The following is a 23238-nucleotide window of genomic DNA, read 5'->3' as shown; positions in this document are numbered from 1 at the left end:
TATTAACTATCACTTTAGTGAACATACTTCACCCCTTTTAATAATATTTACTTCAAGTTACCATTAATCACGGTTTTCTATTAGTCATTTTCTAGCCCAGTTTACCATCCATCATTCCCAAGACTATTCACATTATTTTCTTTGAAGAATAGTGTGAAAGCTTCTTTTGAAGTCTAGGCAGATTGCATGCATTGCTCTCTCTCTTACTGGTTGTTTACTTGTGTTTTTGTAGCTTTTCTTTTTTATGTTTCTTCTAGCTCCAAATTTCCTCTTTCTGGTCTGTTTATTGTTTTTTCCTATCTTCCTTACAGGGGCAGCATCAATACTACTGGGTCTACATGACTCTTGTATTATTGATAGCATTGGCAGATGGAGTTTGGCAGCTATAAGGGGACGCATGTGAGGCCTTAGAACAGAGGTCTTCAATCTGTGGGGCGCGACCCCCAGGGGGGTCGTGGAGTCCTGGGAAGGGGGTCGCAGACTCTGCCAGAGTGTAGTTCCTGGCGTCAGGCTGATCGAGGGTGCTCAAGGCGGAGGCCGCCTAATTCACACCGAGGTGTGAAAAACATCAAAGCCTCGTTAACAAGTAAAGGTCTTTTAAAGACCGGTGATAGTACTCTGGTGTGCCTTTGTGTGTGTCCAAGATGTTTCAGCCAGGCTGACATACACGAGCTGGGGGGGGGGAAGGGGGGCGGTGGGGGGAGGATGCTGTAGCCCTTTGAGTTCAATGGACTTAGCTGTGGGTTTATTTTTACTTTTAACGTTTTATATAGCGCTAGTTTAACACGTAGGTATCAGAGCGCTTTACAAATACACAGTAAACAGCAGAAGGACAGCAGAAGGACATTACAATCATATCATTGGTTCAGGGTCGGATTGGGATCACAATTTGGCCCGGGCACTGACGAAAAAGTGGCCCACATTAAGGGGGCGTGGCCTACATGCAAGGGGCGTGGCCTACATTTAAGGGGCGTGGCCTATATTTAAGGGGCGTGGCCCACATTCGAGGGGCATGCCCTTTCATGAAACACCATTTGGTTACTCTTTGAGGTCTAATTTGTAGACAAATATTTAGTAAATTAAGCCTTTTAAAGCTTACAGAGCAAGTAACATTGGTAAAGACTAGGAGCACTGCAGTTCAGATAACTGAATACTTACTTGCAGTCTTAACGCCCTGCACAATGTCGTTGGATACTCTTTCCTAACCAGCTATGTCCTAGACTCTAATCATCACATAAACCAGAAATCTAGTACAAAGTCAAGGAGAAAGGGTAAGACTGGAATCTCTGGGAATAGAACATGTAATAACAAAAGTAAGAATTCACAAACGAGGAAAAGGCAGTCTGGGGTGTAAAGAATGCTGAAAAAATGTATCTGTACAATCTAGTCATACATTTATTTCACAGTCAGCAGGTGATGTCTATATACAAAAAACACAGTTTTATTCATATCTGTTGCTGCCTTTAAGTCTGGGCCATGGGGAGACTGAGGATTACTCAATCAAAAGATCCTGCAGCAATGCACTTTTTTTTGCAACAAAGTCAATAATGTCATCAGTTTTCAACTGAGACAGCACATTCCATTCAACTGACATGAGCATAAAGGCTTCAAGGTTTTCCTGACCAATTTGGTTTCTTAGGCGGGTTTTGATGCACTTCAGTTTGGAAAAACTTCTCTCACAGGCTACTTGTGTACAGGATAAGGTCAAGACATATTTGTATGCCAAATACAAATGCCGATAGGCACTGCTGAAAAGAAGGTATTTTTTCAAGATAGAGTAACAACAGACAGCACAGTCATGGCAAGTATTGCACTTTGTTGGCCCAGCCTCAGGTTTTTTGTCAAATTCTTCTACTTGAAGTGGTTTGTCTTCATTAATCTGGTCTTCTCTGTCGTACTCTTCAGGTAGTGTCCTTTTTAAATTTGACCATTTAGCAGCAAAATCCTGAAGTTCTTCCTGCAAAGTCTGCACATTTATTGAGCTATCTATGTTTTGCAACAAGGAGCAAAGTCTCACAAGAGCATTACCTGGGAGAGTCTGATTGAAGTTCTTTGGGTCTAGGCATGCTAGATCTGCTGCCAAAGTGAAGTGTGTCTTGAAACGAGTGGTCAGACTTTGAATAACTTGGTCCATTACTGTATTATGCACCCCAATACGAAATCGATCTTTAGCTAGGGTTATAGGCTCATCCTTTGTGCTCATCCCAGGCATCTTTTTAAAGGACAATCTCCCTTCTGGAAGTGTTGTTTGTACTTCTTGGTCACAGTTCCTTTCTGCTAAACCTTTGTTGGCCCACTCTGAAAATGTTGTGGCAGCAGAGTACACAGCATCAAAATTGCGGGAATCTGTGGCAAGGAGTTTTACAGTGTCTGACACCATTCTCTGTGCTTGCAGGATATCCATTCCACTTGTTTGGAGATACTTAGACAGTGGTGTGGTTGAAGCAAAAATGCGAAGATACAATTGGGCTGTTAGGACTGTTTGAAATTTACATAGTCCCTCAGCAAATTGTAAGGCTTGGCACCGTACATTTGGAATAAATCTAAGATTGTCAGATGAAATCTTATGAAGGACTTTGACCAAATCAATAAACATAGCATTGGCAGGGTTATTGAAAGAGCCAAAAACTTTCTTGAGAGCAGCATCTTTTGCCCACCATCTTGTTTCTCCAATGATCTGGACTGTCCGGCTATCCTTTGCCAGCTCACGCCACACATCCATCCGCTTATATGACTCCCGGAGAAAGACTGCACAAGAGTGTAGCAGTCCAAAGAGAGAGGTGGACGCTGTAGATGCTTGGGTCACCTCAATAAGGACAACGTTTAACACATGTGCATAACACCAGACGTGTATGTGATTTGGAGATTCTTTGCTTAGCCAAGTACTGAGTCCATTGTACTGGCCTTGCATGTTGGAAGCACCATCAGTCGAATTTCCAATGCACTTAGCTATGTCAAGACCATTTTGTTGAATTGCAGTTTGTACCAACTCGAACAATCCTTTTCCAGTTGACAAAGTGCAATTTCTGACTGCTATTAGGCGTTCATGTACAGTGTCTGTGACATATCGGATGATAATGGAACACTGGTCAGTAATACTTATATCTTGAGTTGAGTCTATCTGGATTGAGTACATACCTGCATCGTTTATTTCTTTAGCAATGTGTCTTTTTATCAGTTTGGAAATTGTTTCTATTACATAACCAATTGTGGTCTTTGACATGAATGTCACAGATGCACCACGACCACCTTTCTGTTTTGCTTTGGAAGTGAGAGACTCAATGTGTTGTTTAAGAGGTTGGTCATATTTTGACAGCAGAAGGATGAGCTCCAGAAAGTTCCCATGATCCATTAAATCATTATCCAACTCAGACACAGACTCTGATTTCCCCCGATAGCTAAGCCCCCTTTTACCAATCAGTTTAATAACTTCAACCACACGCTCCAATATTTCTCTCCTCTTTCTGACTTGTACTGCACGAGTTGTCTGCCGAGAGAAGAGGAGAGTGGTTATGTCAACTCCAGAAATTGTCATCATATACGAATCAGTGCATCTTTTGTGGAATTGGGATGCCTCATGCTCTGTAATGCGCATGTACACGTGCCTAAAGTTTTTCACCCCTCGAATAAAAGGCCCACTTTCTTCACATTTGCTAAATGCCAAGCAAACTGTGCAAAAGAAAGCTTTTTGGATTTTTGAAAAGCTTAACCAGTGTCGCGTACTCCCATCTTTCCTCATGAATGCCAACTGCCCATTGAACTGTTGACCTTTGGAAGATTGGATTGGGTGATAGTGAAAGAATGCAGAAAGCTGGTCATGCGTTGGCCGTTGAAAGTAAAGGTCAACTAACTGTGTCTGGTCCTTTCCTTGAGTATCCGTCTTATCTTGGATCCCAGCTTCTGGCAAATGTAATAAGATGGATGCAGATCTATTCATGAGTACCAATTACAGTACACATGATCTGATTTTTTATTTAAGGGCCTGGGCGAGGAAGTGATCTGCCCAGAATCACAGGCTGTTGAGCAGACCCTGGGATTCAAACTTGAATCCCCATCTCTGCAACTCTGGCGTTAGGCCACCTATGCCTATGCAAAGATAAGGAATGAAAGTGGGAGGATACTGTTCTTGGGCAGGACACAGGCCCAAGGTGACAATGGCCTACATGCTGAGCAACTAAAAAAACAGCAAGGCCCCTTTCTGTCACAAAATTATTCAAGAACTTCAGTGCAGGAGCACCGGAAAAGAAGGGAAGCCCCTGCTATTACTAACCTACTTAGCTCAAGAGCACATGAACAGCAGTATGGCCCCTGCAATTAGTAAATTAATCAACCCCCCCCCAGCCCTCCAGGCCCCAGGGCAATGTCTTGGCAGGGGAGCACAATGGTAGACAGGGGAAGGCTGAGGTGAAGATGGTGGGAGTTCAAAACATCACCTAGCCCCCCCATTCTTCCTCGCCCACTGTGCCCTGAATCTGAGGGGCTGTGGGCGAGGTGTTAAGATTAACACCGTTTCTCGGCTGCGTGGGCCCCAGGGGGGCCGAGGTGGAAATGGCTCAAGGCCTGAGCAACACCTGGCCCCCAGGGAGGCCGATTTTCGCAGACAATCACCGCTCCCCAGCCCACCCTTGGCGTGATTGCTTTTCAGGGGCAGGGGGTGAAGTGAGGCCACAGCTAATAATCACTGCATGGCACACAGTGAAGCGCTTTCATTTCTGTCTCTGTTTCCGTGCGCTCTGTGGGCCGTTTTTTTTTCTCCCCTTCCCAAGTTCACAGAGAGCAGATAGCAGAGAGCACTCTCTGTGAACTGAAAAAGGGGAGAAAAAAACCGGCCCACAGAGGGCACTGAGACAACGGCCCTTCGGCCGTTTCCCGAATGCCCGCCTTGCCAATCCGACCCTGCATTGGTTCAAGTCCCACGAGCCCTCATACCTGGCGCCTGTGCAGGAGAAATGTGGCTGAGAGTCTGTTCTTCATGGTGAGATGTTTTCACAGCCGGCTGCCCCCCCCCCTCCCAAGCAGGGAGGCACAGAGATGCCCTCCCATGAGAGAGGAAGACGAAGCAGAGAGATACTGACCCCCCATGAGAGAGGCACAGACAAGGTAGGTGAATGAATGAATGATGGGTGGATGGATGGATGAAAGGGTGGACGGATGAAGGATGTATGGATGGAAGGGTGGATGGCTGTATGGATGGACGGATGGAAGGATGAAAGGGTGGACGGATGTGTGAAAAGGTGGGTGGATGAATGATGAGTGGATGGATGTAAAGATGAAAGGGTGGATGGATGGATGAAGGATGGATGGATGTGTGAAAAGGTGGGTGGATGGATGGATGAAAGGGTGGATGGAAGGATCGATGAAAGGGTGGATGGAAGGATGAAAGGGTAGATGTATGAGGGATGGATGTATGGATGGATAAAAGGTTGCATGGATGAATGATGGATGGATTTGTGAAAAGGTGGGTGGATGAGTGATGGGTGAATGGATGGATGTAAGGGTGGATGGATGAAGGATGGAAGGATGAAAGTGTGGATGGATGTATGGATGGATAAAAGGTTGCATGGATGAATGATGGATGCATGGATGGATGTGTGAAAAGGTGGGGGATGAATGATGGATGGGTGGACGGATGGATGAAAGGGTGGGTGGATGAAGGATGGATGTATGGATGAAAGGGTGGATGGATATATGGATGGAATAATGAAAGGGTGGATGGATGAAGGATGGATGTATGGATGAAAGGGTGGATGGATGAAGGATGGATATATGGATGGATGGATAAAAGGTTGCATGGATGAATGATGGATGGATGTGTGAAAAGGTGGGTGGAAGAATGATGGGTGGATGGATGGACGGGTGGATAGGTAAAGGATGGATGTATGGATGGAAGGATGAAAGGGTGGATGGATGATGGATGTATGGATGGATAAAAGGTTGCATGGATGAAGGATGGATGGATGGATGTGTGAAAAGGTGGGGGATGAATGATGGATGGGTGGGTGGATGGATGGATGAAAGGGTGGGTGGATGAAGGAGGGATGTATGCATGAAAGGGTGGATGGATATATGGATGGAATAATGAAAGGGTGGATGGATGAAGGATGGATGTATGGCTGGAAGGATGAAAGGGTGGATGGATGAAGGATGGATGTATGGGTGGATGGATAAAAGGTTGCACGGATGAATGATGGATGAATGTGTGAAAAGGTGGGTGGAAGAATGATGGATGGATGGACGGGTGGATAGGTAAAGGATGGATGTATGGATGGAAGGATGAAAGGGTGGATGGATGGATGGATAAAGGTTGCATGGATGAATGATGGATGGATGGATGGATGGATGTGTGAAAAGGTGGGTGTGTGGATGGACGGGTGGATAGGTAAAGGATGGATGTATGGATGGAAGGATGAAAGGGTGGATGAACGAAGGATGGATGGATGTGTGGAAGTGTGGGTGGATGAAGGATGGATGGATGGATGTGATGAGGTCTAACAGGCGCATTTATGGTTGTCGATAGTTGTTTATGATGAGGAGTACCCGTTTCTAGAATCTTTTGTCGGAAGGGGGTCCTTACGCCTAAAAAGGTTTTACAAGGGGGTCTCGGCATCAAAAAGTTTGAAGACCTCTGCCTTAGAAGAAGGTGGAGAGAAAAGCACATTCAATAAAGATGTGAGAATTGCGGAGCAACTATCACAGACCCAAACAGGCAATTTAAAAATAAAACAATGGAGAGCTCAGGTTTAGCTACACGACCTTGTGACTGATACCAAGAAACATACAAAATCTGAGAATGGGTGTAGTGTTAGGGAGTAGCTGGTGTTTCTTCTCTGTGCACAATCAAGACGGCTGGGCTGTGAACTTAAAACATCTCTAGCAAAAATGATCAATTTAACTCTCTTGTGCAGACATGTTAATGTGCCTAGAACCAGAGCAACTCTTTCAAGTTGCCGCTAGGATGGGGTGCACCACCACTTCATGAGGCCTTAACTGGCTTTCAAGTTTCAAAATTGGCCTCCGGCGGCACAGCCTCCGGGGGATTGCCCGCTTGCCCGGCTGGCTAGTCCAGTCATGATAATACCATCAGTTTTCATGCATAGTATCTAAAGGTCTACCTGTCCAGATCAACCACATCGACTGAGGCAAGGAGAGGGAACATCAAACAGAGCGCATCTTTCCATAGCATTCCAATTGCAAACTGCTGTTTCTAACCCATACCACGTCAACAGCAGTTCAATGTAGTATTAAAAATGTGCATGTTGATGGCGCTACCACGGTTTCTATATATTTTGCAGAACTTTTTTGATCCCGTGCCCCCTCCTATTTTAACGAAATAGAATCTTTGCAACGTCAGCTTCTTTGGGTTGGGAAACCGCGGATCTAAACTGATGTTGCCCTGGTATGACGGTGGGATTGGACTGCCCAGTATTAGGAAATATTATTGGGCCTCCCAGCTGGCTCCAATCAATCATGCGATTTATGGCTCCCCGGCTGACCCCGGGTTCGCCATGGATTGTGGCCAGTTGCCGGGGGGTGAGTACACCCAGATTTTGTATGCTAGGCGAGGCAGGTTTCCTTTGTTGGGACCGGCGTCGGCTTCGGCACGGGCGTGGCATGAGGCCAACTGTGCTCTTAAATGTGAGGGCAAGATAACTATAGCCACACCATTATGGAACTCGGAAACTCTGGGTAGCCTGTGGAAGTCAAAGGGTTTCGATCGCTGGGACCTGATCGGTATCTCGCAGGTCCGTGATATATGGGGCAAGAACGGGATATTGACTTTTGAGGAATTACAGACCAGACACCAACTGAATGAGAGCGAGCGATACCTCTATTCGCAAAATAAGCATGCACTGGCGGCGGCCGTCCCTCGGGATGTGAAGCCCCCGGAGGCTTCTCCGCTGGAGGATCGAATCTTGGATGGGTATCTTCCCACCAGGGCGATTTCCCTGGTTTACAAGAAATTGGTCAACCACACTGAAGATCCCCTGGTGAAAGTCCGGGAACATTGGGTTGCAGATGGTCTGGTCTTGGATGATGAGGACTGGGCGGAGGCTGTGTCCTCCCCTCGGGAGGTGGCGATCTCCATGAGACTTCGGCTGGTGCAGCTTAGGATCCTTCACCGGTCCTACACCACGGGCCCTGGCTTGTGTCGCATGGGGCTCGCTCAAATGCAGATTGTAGTAGGGGTTGTGGTATGACTGGTACCTTTATACAAATTTTGTGGGCGTGCCCAGAGATTCATAACTATTGGACCAAGATTCGTGTGAAAATGAGTGAGGTGTGTGGTGTACAGATTGCACTTGAAGCACGCCGCTGTTTACTTAATGTATGGGAGCCTTCTGACCTCACGAGTCATGGCAAGCTTTGGGTCACTCTTGCCTGCATGATTGCTAAGCGAAATATCGCACAACTATGGGGTGCTTGTCGAGCTCCTCTGATTGGGAAGTGGATAGAAGACCTTGATTGGTGTATGTTTCGGGAGAGAGCTGTTTATGTGGCCAGAGGGAGACCCCGTAAATGGGGGAAGATATGGGATGTCTGGAATGCTTACCAAGGAGATATCTGTACACTGCCAGAAATAGATCCAGTATGTGAGGACATTGAGGCACCATGAGCCCACTTATTTAACTCCTTCAAGATTCTGTATTGCTGGAACCCACATTCGCCGACTTTATTTCGCAGACGTCCACGGCATGATGGTCTTGTTATTTGTATTTCTTGTTTATGTTTAATAAAAACATTTTTTTTTAAAATGTGCATGTTCATAATAGTACTGCATCCCTTTACCTTAGAAGCCTCATGCCAGCAGTGGCTCCTAGTAGGATGGGTGTTTCCTTCTGCTGCTTGGTAGGGATCACTGCCAGGGCCTTGTTAGTGCAATTCCTCAGGCTTTCACCGGCCTTAGCTGGATCATCAGCATAAAATGAAATGCCTCCTGAAAAACAACAGAACACATGCTGTAAGTGCATAGTTAGTGCACTGAAAACGAATAAGGGCTTGTGGATGCAAGTTTCAGCCTTCAGTCTTTGTTTTAATTCTTTTTAGCTTTGTATATTATCACCTTAATAAAATACAGAACACCTTAAGGAAACTCAGAAATTGCAATCTCTGTGATAATTATTTTAGATGTACTTGTTCACACCTTCATAAAGTCCAGGAGACAACACATGTCCTCACAGAACAAACTGCCACATGTTATAATCAATTCTGTAACTTTTGTGTATTTTCATAGTATGACCACATACTCTACACTTTGTTAAAATATAAGTTCACCAGTTTGCACACAGTTGTTTAACTTACCATCAGTCTGCCTGGCATCACCCTTGATCTAGCCTATTTCTATATAAGAGAAGATGGAGGAACTGCGGGCATCTATTTGACCCTACAGGGCCCATGCCAAACCATACTCATTGTAGCACTGGAGAACGCTTTTCCACGTACAGTTTTAAGACGGTTGCATGCTACACATCTATACTGTTTATGGTATTATAATTATTTCACCCCTACATTACATTTCCTATATGCCAGGTTGCTTGATGCAAAATTATAATATTGTTTTTCTAGAGGAGATTTTCTTTACTATCATTATGACTAGGCGAAATATATTCCATTAACATGAAGCAGAAGATAGGAAGTCTGACTGCTGCATATTGATTTTAACTTATTGAAATATTGGAGGGCATTCAAAACTTGACTGCCCTGACATGTTGGCTCTAGTCTTTAGAATTTGCATGAGATATTGCTGTTATTTGATGATGATTATATTGCCAGCAAATCATGGCATATTATTTGCAATTTAGGAAAAATGGTTAAGGTTTAGGAACTGCCTAATACAATTACAGTTGACAACAAGACATAATTTTGCAATATGAAGTTCTGTGGAATTTGCCAGCATTTGATATATATTAGTCTGAAAAAATTGGTAACAGAAATATCAAATGACTTGTATCAATCAGAACAAATATCGAAGAAAGCTATGTACGGGCATCTAACGTTGCTAAATTCAAACTAAGTGAACAGTATGACAATGCTATGTCCTTCACCAAGCTCTTGCAAGATATCAGAGAACTGGAAAAAGATCCTCTTAGGCTACCCTGAAGCCTTTTGAAAAATAGTCAGGGATTTTAAACAGTCTTATATACTTCTAAACTCAAGAGCTCAAGCAACTAGTCATGAAAATAGTATAGACAAATGTACTAGTTGCTAACCTGCATTTGGAAACTATGAATGAAAGTACTCTCTACAACCCAGTGGTAATATTTTAGAAACATAAATATAAGAGGGAAGGGAAGGTTGAAGGAAAGGGGTATGACCGGGAGTGGTATTAAGGAATATGTTGTCCAGTGATAGCTGGTCTTTCCACTTATTAAATGGATAATCAGTTAATTGCACATTATAAAGCAGTTACCTAATTATTTCTCACTAAGTCATATCTGCTTAGTGGCAGAGGTGAGGCACAGCGACCAGAGTGGCTGACTCCGGAGCGCGGGGCTCGCGGTTTGATCCCTGGCAACAGTGGCGGCTCAGCATCATGTGACTCTGGGCAATATCCCCGGCAGTCTCCAGCACCTAGGTACCTTTAAGGGTGATAAGTCACGCTTTACAAATATGCAATTTTGAATTTTATTTTTATTTTAGGGGGTTGATGTAATAGGATGTGATAAAGGACAGGTATGGGGGCTTGGAGTGGAGGCCGTTTTCTCTATGATGTTAGCATGTTAACTAGTTTATTTTCAAAGAAAAATATTTCAATGAAAGATTTTGGAATTTCTTCTTCTGCTGGAAAATTTATTTTAGACTGTTATTTTCTTTGAAATTATTGATACCATTGTCAACACAGTAGAGAGTCATCTCCAGTCAACTATTATCTTCCAAAGCTTTATGTCTGGAGTGGCAGGCAGGAAAATACACCTGCCCACTGCTGCAGGCAGATTGTTTCGCCAATTTAAATATCTATGCACTCAAAATGTGTCAGAGCTATGAGAGAGTCTTCCTGCAGGACTGCTGTGGTTATTGTTAGTCCTTGTCCAGGTCGCGTGACGATCACACTTCTTCTCCAATGAAAATCTCTGTATTGCTAAACAAGCAGTTCCCAATGTCATGTATTACAATTTGATTCAAAATAAGGATGAGGCTGCACTCTTCTCATAATAATCCAATTTATAATTTATGTCATGTTTCTACTTTTTGACTTCCTCAAGGCAATGTCAACAGAGCCACTCTTACATAGTTTCCCAACACAGAAGTTTAAAAACTATATTCTCACCTACTGTATTTTGTGGTTATCACTTCTAATTAAGCAACATTATCCAAAGGGGTGGGCATTCCCAGATAGTTATGAACCAGAGTGGACTATTGTTTTATAGTGATTTATGACATAATATAATTTTATGGGGCTAAAATAGTTTCCCTTTCCACATCGGTTTCATCAGAATATCCATCCTCTCTATTGCTTAGTAAATCCTTAATTTCAAAATGGTAACATTCTCATTGATAATGGATTTTTTTAAATATTGCACTTATATGTACTGGAATTGGTTTTTTAGACTGCAGGGAGCTATTTCCAAAAAGAGCCCATGTTTAAAATGAATACATTTACACTCCTGTACGTAGTAAGACCTGCCAAATGAGTTGCTGATTGGACATCTAATTTTTCCTTTTACGTTTTGCTACTTCATTTTGTCACTAGTTGCATCTCCCTGGAAGATGGCTGCAAATCATTTTTATTGTGGGTTAAATGTAAGGAAATGATAAAACATGTTGAAAAATATATTTATTGTCTACAAAATGCCTCTCCAAATGCCAAACATATATATTTGAAAGGTAAAAAATGTAAAACATTTAAATATATAAAAATGAAACTATTCATTTTAATGAAAGTAAAAACTGTCATGGACTCAAGGGCATAGGACAGGTTAATTGTTTTAAGGCTCTTCTTAACTTTCATCTCTAGCTTGTATTTCATTGAAAGTCAAAAGAAAAAACATAAATAATGGACAAATTAAGTACCAGGTGATAACTGTGTGTCAAAGAAACCTAAACCAGTAACAAAAGAAATAGTTTTTATTTGTGGTGGGGGGCTTCAGTTTGGTGGTAAGGGGGGTGGACAGGTCGCCGAAGCTATTATGTATGTCAGCGATTTTGCTGTGGAAGATCGAGGCTAGAGAGTCGCAGAGGTCTTGAGAGGGAGTGATGTCGTTGGTGCCGGCGCTGGGGTTGGTAAGCTCTTTGACGATGTTGAAGAGTTCCTTGCTGTTGTGGGCGTTGTTGTCGAGTCGATCCTCGAATGCTGATTTCTTGGTGGATCGGATCAGCTGGTGGTGTTTGCGGGTGGTGTCCTTGAGGGCGGTCATGTTGTCTGTGGTTGGGTTTTTTCGCCAGGTTTTCTCGAGGGTGCGGCAGTTCTTTTTGGAGTTCATGATTTCGTCATTGATCCAGGAGGCTTTTTGCTACCTGGCTTGTTGTGATGGTTTTTCAAGGGTGCTAGTTCGTCAGTGCAGTGGGTGATCCATTGTGCGAAATTGATGGCTGCTTGATTTGGGTCAGATGATTTGGCGGGAGGGTTTTGGTTTAGCGATGTGGTGAGCTGGTCGGTGGTAATTTTGTTCCAGTTTCTGCGGGGGACTTGTTGTGGGTGGTGGTGTGTCGGGGTCTTTTTGAAGTTGAAGTGGACACAGCTGTGGTCCGTCCAGTGGAGTCTTGTGTCATGATTGAAGGAGACGTGCTTGCTGGAGGAGAAGATGGCGTCGGGCGTGTGTCCGGCGTAGTGGGTGGGGGCGTTTACCAGTTGTTTGAGTCCGAGATTGGCGAGGTTGTCCAGAAGGGTGGTGGTGTTGCTGTCGTTGTTCTTTTCCAGGTGGAAGTTGAGGTCCCCTAGGAGAATGTAGTTCTCGGAGGGGAGGGCGTGTGGGCTGATAAAGTCAGTGATGTCTTCGCTGAATTGTGTGCGGGGTCCTGGTGGTCTGTAGATGAGGGTGCCACTAAGTGTGGTCTTGGGGTCGGTGTGTATCTGTAAGTGAAGGTGTTCGGCGGCTGTGAGGGCGTCGTCGGAGCTGGTCGTGATGCGGATGGTGTTCTTGTGGACGATGGCGATGCCTCCTCCAGATTGGTTGATGCGGTCCTTTCGGATGATCTTGTAACCGTCCGGGATGGCTATGGCGATGTCGGGCTCTGATGATGCGTTCATCCAGGTTTCTGTAAGAAAGGCGACGTCCGGCGTTGTGGTGTCTATTATTATTATTATTATTAGGGAAGTTTATAAAGCGCCTGGTTACGCGCACTGCGTGTCCCCGCGCTATGATAAGTGGAGTAAACAGTCCCAGCCGCCCTCATGGTCGCCTACCTCCCGTATAAGTGAGTTTGAAGTTTTTTCCTGAAAATGGACTCCGAAGGCTCCAAACGTAACTCCAAAGGTAGGGCATTCCATTGCTTGGCGGCCAGATATCTAAAAGACCTGCCCCCCATCCGGGCCTTCTTTATTTTTGGAACCTTCAGCAGCCCTGTGCGGGAGGAGCGTAGGTCCCGCATAGGCTCATAGCGAGTCACCAAATTCTGAAGCGGAGCAGGGGCTTTGCCGCTCAGGATACGGTAGCACGTGGAGAGAGCCTTAAACTCCACCCTTCTTTTGACAAGGAGCCAGTGTAATACCTGGAGCGCTGCTTTAGATGGAGATCTCTTGGGGAGCCTCAGGACTAAGCGAGTGGCTGCGTTTTGCAGCACCTGAAGACGGCCTATGGCCTTTCCCGTGGCCCCCAGATACAGCAAGTTGCCATAATCTAGGCACGATGTGACTAGGGCATGCACCAGCGTTCGGCGCGCTGTGATAGGTAGTAGGTCTAAGACCTTCCTTAAGGTTTTCAGAACCCCGAAGCATACCCCTGCCACCCGGCTAATCTGGGGGCCAAAGGCCAGGTCAACGTCGAGCCACACTCCAAGATTCCTTGCTTCCTGACAGGGGACTGGAGTTTCCCCCAGGCAGGGAGGCCACCATGCCGACGACCAGACAGACGGCCCACCCCCCACCACAAGTACCTCGGTCTTGCTACCGTTTAGCTTCAAACAGTTGGCGGACATCCAGGTTGCCAGTTCTTGCATGCAAACTCTGAAAATGTCCGCCGCAAGACCAGGCATACGTGAGAGGGAGATGACCAACTGCGTGTCGTCGGCATAGGACACTAGGCGCAGACCATGTCTTTCAACAATTGGGGAGACATAAAGATTGAACAAGGTTGGGCTCAGGGACGAGCCCTGTGGCACGCACTGGCCCAAACTTATCTCCCTGGAGTAGCAGTCTCCCAGACGGACTTGAAAACATCTGTTTGCCAGGAAGGACTGGATCCATCCAAGCGCAGCTCCTGATACCCCTCCTTCATTCAGACACTGTAGCAAGATGGAATGTGCTACAGTGTCGAATGCTGCGCTTAGGTCCAGAAGGATCAGGGCCATAGTCTGGCCCTCATCCACACCATGTCGTAAAGCCTCTACTGCCATAAGAAGTGCTGACTCCGTCGAATGGCGCGGGCGGAAGCCAAACTGAGAATCGTGGAGCAGAGAGGCCTCTTCCACGAAATTCATCAGTTGAAGGTTCGCAATTTTCTCCGCAACCTTCGCCATATATGGCAGGAGAGAGATGGGACGGAGATTTTCTAATTTTTCAAAACTGATATTGGGCTTTTTCTGCAAGGGGAGTACCACCGCCCGTTTCCAGGCAATAGGTACAGTCTGGGTCTCAAAAGAGGTGTCCAGTAGATGACGAATATAGGGCTCTAGTACCGGCAGACTGCCCATCAGCCGTTTGGGTGTGGTGGGGTCCCTAGGAGAGCCTGACTTTATGGATCCACAGATTTGGATGAGTGCCTCAGTCGGTGGGGTAATTAATGTGGTCAGCCGTTGATCCCCCCTCACCTCAGCTGTCGCCTTGAAATCAAGGCTTTCGCTAGCTTGGTTAGGGAAGGCAGAGTAGATCTTAGCTACCTTATTAGCGAAAAACTCTGCTATTCGATTGCAGCTGTCCACCGAACAAAGTTCTTCAGGGACTGACATGGGCTTCCCTGCCAAGAGAGATTTATAGATTAAGAAAAGTTCCTTTGTGGAATTATCTGCTTCTTTAATCCTGGCGTCAAAATACGTTGTTTTAGCCTTCCTAATCAATCTGTGGTAGATGCGTCTGCTAGCTGCGTACTCTGCTTTGGCTTGAATGGTGAAGGCTATCCTCCACTGCCTCTCTGCGCGTTTGCATGCGACCTTAGCTGCTCGCACCTCCTCACTGTACCATGGCGCAGTTCTCTGAACACGGCCCCCCGCTCTCGCCAAGCCGAGCGGGGCCACACGGTCCAGGGCCTCCGTGATACGCTGGTCGAAATTAGTGTTGACTTCCTCCACACCCTCCCCCCCTGGGTTACCCTCTGTAACGAGCACCTGAGTAAACTAGTTTGGGAGAAGGCAGCCCATCTCCGACTAGGATGTTTTAGTACAGACTGCTCTAATGGCCTGGCTTCCTGAATATGAATCAGGAAGGGAACGAGATGATGGTCCGACCAAGGGATGGATACGGGGGTCAGAACCTCCACCTGTTCCCAATTGGCGAATATAGGGTCCAGCAAATGGCCCAGTTGATGAGTGGGGTCATTAACTTTCTGCTCAAGCTGAAGTACTTTCATCGCTTGACAGAGGTCCCTGGCCGCCTTGTCCGCAGGGTCGTCCAAATGGAGGTTGAGATCACCCAACACCATGAATTTGTCTGCGCGCAATGCGGCCTCTGTGATGCCTTCTACCAAGCTCTCGCCAAATCTCGCCGCCCTGCCAGGTGGCCTGTATATCAAGAGGCCCTTCACTGTGCAACCTCCATTAACCAGAATGGAGAAAGCACCTGCTTCACTATCCTCAATCATGGTCCGCTCCATCTGGCATTGTAGTCCCTGTTTAGCTATGATAGCTATCCCTCCACCTCTTCTTAGTAATCTAGCTTGCCTTAGTAGGGTATAGCCTTCTGGAATGGCTTCAATGATCTCTTGCATGGAATCCGAGTCAAGCCATGTTCCCGTAAAGAAGACTAGATCCCATTGATTCTCAGTAAGGAGGTCATGCATATCTAGTCTGTGCTTACGCAGGGATCGAACGTTAAGTAAGCCACAAACCAGATCCTGATACTCACTGATAGCCAAGTTCCCCCGAATAAAGGCAAAATTACAGTGATTACAGCTCGTATTATCCTCGGCGTTCATGCCGTGCAGGCAAGGCCCGCAACACTGGCTGCAGAGGGATAATAAGTCATCTCTACTCCATCGTATATGTGTCATCGGAGAGGCAGGGGGCATGGCCGTAGCCCGCAGCCGTCCGCGGACTGGCGCAGACGGGCTTAACTTAGGCGCAACTTCGGCGCGCCTCCGTCGCGCCCGCTGCGCTGCCGATAGCACATCCGCCTTATATCCCTCTCAGCGTCCCAACAACTAGAGCGCTGCAGGTATCTGCCGGAAGTAGCTGGCTCGGACCTTCCACGCCCTCTGCTCGAACGGTGCTAGTCACCGGCGTCAGAACGAGGCGGAAGGAGGGACAAGTCCAGTGCTTCTTCAAACCGTTGCTGCAACTGCCTGCCTGCCTTCAGGTAAAAACCTCAGCAGAACAGAGTGCAGATTGCCCCCAGATCAATGAGCAGCAGTGCGAGTATAATTGAGCAGCACACAGGTAGCGCACATGCTCTCGCTCACACAAATGCCCAGAGCTAGTTTAAAAATGAGCTCACACGCTCTCACAGCATAAAAGTTTTAAAATCACCAATGCGCCGGTGAGCGCGCCGTTAAAGCGGCAGGGACACTGCCCCTGTCCACTTACCACCTAGTCTAGTAGGTTCCATAGTTCAATGGCGTGTCTGTGGACCGAGTGGGTGTTGAGCAGGATGCACTTCAGGTGGTTATTGTCGGAGCTCTGTTTGGCGTTTATGAATGTAGCGTGGGTCCTGATGCAGCAGAACTTGCAGGATTGGCAAGTGAAGGGTCCATGGGTGCGTCCTGGGGTGGCTTGGTGGTAGTCGGGGAGACGGCTGGTGTTGAGTGCAGATAGGGTTGCGGCGTTGTATGTTAGACGGGTGGAGTGGATTTTGCGGGGGCCAGGGGCTCTGAAGCTGGGCGCGGTCCGGGCGCCGACGGGCGTAGACGGGCTTACCTTTGGCGCGCCCAATGCGTGTGAACGCTGTGCGTAAGTGACTCATTCATAAGTGGAGAGTGGAGGGGGCGGAGCGAGGGAGGAGCAGCTGGGAGGCGGGAGCGGGGTGTCGAGGGCGGAGGTTCGCTAGAAGCTGGAGGGAGCGGGGGTGGGGCCGCGGGGGAGCAAGGGCAGGGACGGGCTAAGGGCACAACAAGCTGGCTAAATAATGCTGGGCGATATAAGGCACAGAGGAGGTCGCGGTCACCAGAGCAAAACAATGGCACACAATGCAGGTCGTCGGCACAAACCAGACCAATGGCGCGAATAGCTGGCACAATTTATAACCAAAGCAAAGCAGGAGAGCAATGGCGCGAATAGCTGGCACAATCCACAACCAAAGCAAAGCAGGAGATAATAACGATACCAGGCACCAAGGCAGGGTAACAGCGATACCAGGCAGCAAGGCAGGATAACAGCGATACCAGGCAGCAAGGCAGGGAGGGGTGAGCTGCGAGTGGAGCGACCGGTTCTGACCAGGTCAGGACGGTCACAGCTCCTTGACTCGCGGGTTCACTCTAGTGTTTGTTTGTGGGAGGGAGGAGCAGCTGGGAGGCGGGAGCGGGGTGTCGAGGGCGGAGGTTCGCTAGAAGCTGGAGGGAGCGGGGGTGGGGCCGCGGGGGAGCAGCGGCAGGGACGGGCTAAGGGCACAACAAGCTGGCTAAATAATGCTGGGCGATATCAGGCACAGAGAAGGTCGCGGTCACCAGAGCAAAACAATGGCACACAATGCAGGTCGTCGGCACAAACCAGACCAATGGCGCAAATAGCTGGCACAATTTATAACCAAAGAAAAGCAGGAGACCAATGGCGCGAATAGCTGGCACAATCCACAACCAATGCAAAGCAGGAGATAATAACGATACCAGGCAGCAAGGCAGACTTTATTTAAAGAATAGCATAAGCAGCACATAAGTGAAGTACAGAAAAAAGAAAGAAGTTGGGGCGATGGAATGAAAGTCTTTTATATTTTCCAGGGGGAAAGGAGGAGGGAGAGAAGAAAACCTCATATATTATAAATATACAAAATGTATCCTCAATGTAAAATACAGAATAAAAGTGTAGAAATAACATAATAAGCAAATGAATGGTAACCATAGATGATACAAATGTATAAATAGAAGAAACAACAGAGAGTAACCATAAACAGTAACCGTTTTGAGAAGTAGAGCATTGAGACATATAAGCAGTATCTAATCTATGATATAAACAGACATTTTCCCATCAAGCCTTATAGAATAATTTAGAGGAACATTTCCAATTAAAAGCAAATTGTTGAAGAGTAGTTGCTAAAGCAATGTCTAGAAATTTACATTTAAGATGAAGAGTATTAAAAGAATGGTGTATGTGAAATACTTGTGTAATCTGTGACCAAGGTTTGTGCTAAAAGGAGAGTGTTGAAGGACACCAAAATAGCATATGTATACATTCACCTCTGTAATAGTTACAAGATAAGCAATTTTAAGAGTCTGTGATAAACAAAAGCAAGGTTTGAGCAACACTGGCTGTATGAGAAGTTTTGTAGATACAAGACCATACCTTATTACAAAACATGACATGCTGTGTGACCCCCAAAGGAGTTCTACTTTGGACTACTTTGGACTTTGTTCGGGTGGGGGTATAAGGTGAAAGGAATTTATAAAAAATGGATGTCTTTGGATATGAAGTGAGAAGAGTAGTGAAATAAATTAGAAGTATAAGAGTTGGAGATCGGAGTATCCTGCAAAAAAAGGCCATCCAAAATATTTGAAGAATGAAAAGAGTGAGGACAATTAAATACATTTCTAAAATGTGGAAAAGAAATTGAAGCATCATTTCCAATTAATAGTGCTATCCACATAGTACCTTTATTTTTCCAAGATCTCTATTGTGAATTTTAACAAATGTGTTATTCCATTTAGACGTGTTAAAAAAAAAATCACTATAGACTGGTCGAAATGCAAGTCAATTTAATAAAGGAATGAGTGTGATGAAAAAAAAGGGAAGGGTTAATAAACGATTAAGAAGAGAAAGAGAAAAACTCCTTTGGGGAAAAAGGATGAAGGAGATTTTTCTCAATGTCAAGCAATAACGGGGAGAAAGGTGAATGAGAATTAGAAAGCCAAAAAGAGGCCTGATGTAAATCAACGACATATGATATCAATGAAAATCTGGAAAACTGACGCCTCTTTCAAGTTTAGAATTTTTAAGAAGAGACAGTGAAGAGCATATTTTCCTAAAAGTATTTTTAAGAATATGAACCAGCAGCATAGACATTGTATAAAGCAAAAGTGGAGAATCATCATTTTAATGGAGTATAAATAACCCCACCAAATGATATAAGGGTTCCAAGAGGAAAGTAAGGTATCGATTTTAGTGAAAATCTCTGTGAAATTAATAGTAACAGAGTCTTGAACCGAAGTTGTAAACCAAAAACCAAGGAATTTAATCTAGGAAAAGGATGACCACTGAAATCCAGCATCCATAAACAAATGCGTATTTGTACATTTATTTAATAAGCGAATTTCCTGAATTGTTCAAAAGAATTTGTTTTACACTGACCTTTTTGCATACACACAAAGTCTTGGCTGACGATGCCAGTGTCGTTCTCCTTGTCAGCTGGCCATTGGTAGACGTAGAGAGCAGTGTGCATTGAGCCAGCATCAAAAACCATTCCATACTGAAAAACAATAGAGAAGAGAGAGCATCATGGAAAGCTACATTTCAGCAGCAGCAAATCACTTTGAGATCAAAACGCATTAAACTGGCACACACTTATAGGTAAAATGGCCTAAATGGGCATCTAAGGAGGATACACCTTGCTAGACCTTGAGAGATGTGTGGTATTACCTTCGTCATTTGTAACACACCCCCATACAGACATTCGAAGTGGCACAACCATACTTTAGAAAGTCATGAAATAAATAGAGAATGCTTGCCTATCTTGAAGCAGGCGTGTGTACTTGAAATAGTTAAAATATTTGATCTTACACTGTCAACCATAACTAGAAGTTGTGCATGCTGCCAGAAGTCCCCAAATTAAGGTACTGTATAACATCAAATGACTGGACCAATAAGGGTATATCAGCAAGAGAGGGACGAAGAGCTCAATATTTAAGGAGGTTCTAACCCCTGCTTCTCCTAGAAAACTGTTTGCTAAACACTTTAGGGGGAATAGTTCCTCGTCAGTGGGAAAGTCCACAGATCAGTGGAATCACAAAGCCGACCACCTGGGTCTTGGGGGATCCAAATGGTCAGATCTTAATGCCCTCAAACACCTGGTAGGGTGGCATGCTTCATCATAGGGCGCTCCTCTTCAAGCTGCGCTGCAATGCTTAATGGGCCTGGGGACTCCTTATCAGAGATCGTTTGATCCGTAAATGCCGTTGGATGAGGGCATGAGAGGGAATTGTGCAGAAGAGAGGGTGGTGATTTGGGTATATCTAAAACAGACTAAGGTACCAATAGAATATTTATGGGGTAAAGGCACCTTGACTAAATAAATACAAAGGTGCTATCCTTCAGTAGCAATGTATCTTGATAGCTAAAATTACAGTGATATGGTGGGGTCGACATGTTTCATGCCTATGTTGCCAGGAGGGTCAGTTGGCATTTCACAAAAACCAAGATGGATTAATCCTACCCTATGTTAAGCAATGGAACACCCTCTAAATAAAGGGTGGCCACTTATGAAGTACAATACTGCACCTGGATTGACGCAGGGAGCAGATTCCCCCTGAAGGTGTAAAAGGAATGGCTCCTTAGGTAAGACAGAGGGTCCTGGCGTTGGACAAGTGGTGAGCATGGGACATTATCCTAGACCTACCCTCTTCCGTCTACCAAAAAGGGGCCACCTCAGTACCTTGAAACCAACTCATTTGATTTACAACCAATGTACCAATGCATTGATATTCTTTTGTGAAGGTGCAGTTCCACAAGTAGCTACTAGGTGTCCCTCACAAGTCAAATGTAAAAATATTGAAATATTGAAATTCTTACATCAAGCCGCAGTTCCACTTTTCATAATTAGGTGTCTCTTAAAAAAAGTCAGTGCCAGAGCACTGCAATTCTTTCATGAAGCTGCAGTTCTACAAGTCGTTTCTAAGTGTCCCCTTCCAGTCAAATTCAAAAAGCCTTGAAATTCTTACATGAACCCTCAGTTCAACTAGTCATTACTAGGTGTCCCTATATGAAGTTACGGTTCCACTAGTTGTTACTTGGTGTAACTCATAAGTCACCTGCAAAAGCATTGAAATATTTTCATGTAGCTGCAGTTCCACTTGTTAAATGGGGTCCAGCTCAAAAGTAAGTGCTTCAAATGACCTACACCAAGCTAAGGGTATGTGACTTTAGTATATAAATTTACATCCACAGTCTTCCTATCTTAATCATTTGTCCTTTTTCCATAGGATTAACTATTTGCCGAACAGGTTCATAATAATGAGTCAAAATTACAGATCTCAATAAATGTTTGGTTATTTTTAAAATGTTTGTGAGCACACCCTACTATTTATAGGAGCTTTTATTCAATGGTAAATGTAGGTACAAATAGCTTATTTTGGCTTTTTTAAATTTCTGTGGGTGTAAGGTGTGTGTTTGATTTGAGAGGAATGTTTTCTGCACAATGAAAGTGCTCATACAACACTCCAATAGGGGAGATGCAATTTCACAATTAGTTACTATAGGTCTCCCTCAAGTCAGATACAAGTTGTAACAAGCATTTGCAATGCAATAGGTCTTGCATTAGGAAAGTTTGAGCTATTGGTATTGTAAATGACAAATTTGGTATTTATGTGTTGGTTTTGAAAATAGCTAAATTAATAGCTTTGTCATTTACAATGCCAATAGTTTTAACTTTCGCAAATGTGACACCTATAGCATTTGTAATGCAACATGTGTTGTATTTACGTGACTTAGATGTATTGATATTACAAATAACAACGGCTTTTATTTATTTTTAATAATTAATACTTAAATAAAAGTCATTGTAATTTATAATGGCAATAGCTTAAACTTTTGTAAATAACTTTTGTGAAGATTATGTTCAGTGTATTTTATTGTGACGAAAATCCAAGAATAGAAGTGAAATATTACCATCTTTTTGTGACATTTGTAATAACGCTTGAAACATTGAGAGAACATATTTGAACCAGTTGTTGTTGAATGGTTGCACAGATTGATGCTGTGGTGGCGCTGAGTGATGCTGTGGTGACGCTGAGTGATGTTGAGGTGGCGACGAGTGATGCTGTGGCGTTCAGTGATACTGTGGTAGCACATAGTGATGTTGTGGTGATAGATAGAGGGAGGGCCATACCCCGAAGGAGCGACACTGCTACCCTGTTCTACCCTGTTCCACACGACCACAGACTACAGTTGTACCCGACTGTGTTTTGCCAATTTTCATCCTGTTACACCAAGAACGCGGACTACCCTTTTTCATACGATCACTGCACCCTACCAGTTGATTACCCCACCACGCCACTTTCAGCCCTGATGAATCACAGGCTTCGTCCTGCTTGATGAAACACGTGTCGGCTGGCGTCTGTATACTCCCTAAAGAGAATTACATAAAGCTTTCATCAAATCAACAGCTTCATTTTCGTTTGTCCAACAGTACATGTATACAAAATTGTTTATCTGACGTGTGCACAGTTATTGTTTGTACGTTCTATAATGTTCTGGCACCCCATGCTTGAATATTAGTTAGAGGTTATAGGGTTTTCCTCTATACTGTTTGCACCGTCCTATCCTATTATCATCCATCATCATACTCTACCCGCACTGTTTGAGCGCCCTTCACCTGTACATACCAAACCCACAGCAGATCACACAGTGGCGCTGAGTGATGTTGAGGTGGCAACGAGTGATGCTGTGGTGTTCAGTGATGCTGTGGTTGCACATAGTGATGTTGTGGTGATAGATAGAGGGAGGGTAATAAATAGATAGAGGGAGGGTGATAGACAGATAGATAGAGTGAGGGCGATAGATAGATAGACAGATAGAGTGATGGCGATAGAGTGAGGGCGATAGATAGAGTGAGGGCGATAGATAGATAGAGTG

The 23238-nt window shown here is 45.0% G+C and overlaps 1 protein-coding gene across 2 annotated transcripts in view; it reads right to left on the bottom strand.

Annotated features, from left to right (window-relative positions):
* LOC147710516 (ectonucleoside triphosphate diphosphohydrolase 8-like) overlaps positions 1–23238 on the bottom strand; it is a 615095-nt gene that overhangs the window by 535344 nt on the left and 56513 nt on the right. For both annotated transcript variants that reach the window (XR_015295864.1, XM_086921187.1), the window contains exons 3-4: positions 19741–19858; positions 8788–8935 (exon numbers count right to left, since the gene is read on the bottom strand). Coding sequence is in view for 1 of the 2 variants with exons in the window: in XM_086921187.1 (XP_086777313.1) it covers positions 8788–8935; positions 19741–19858 (266 nt within the window). In the remaining variant the exon portion in view is untranslated. The remainder of the gene's footprint in view (positions 1–8787; positions 8936–19740; positions 19859–23238) is intronic.

This window comes from Lissotriton vulgaris, chromosome 5 (assembly GCF_964263255.1).
Source record: "Lissotriton vulgaris chromosome 5, aLisVul1.2, whole genome shotgun sequence".
NCBI classification, from domain to species: domain Eukaryota; kingdom Metazoa; phylum Chordata; class Amphibia; order Caudata; family Salamandridae; genus Lissotriton; species Lissotriton vulgaris.
This window is presented reverse-complemented; position numbering and strand designations above follow the sequence as displayed.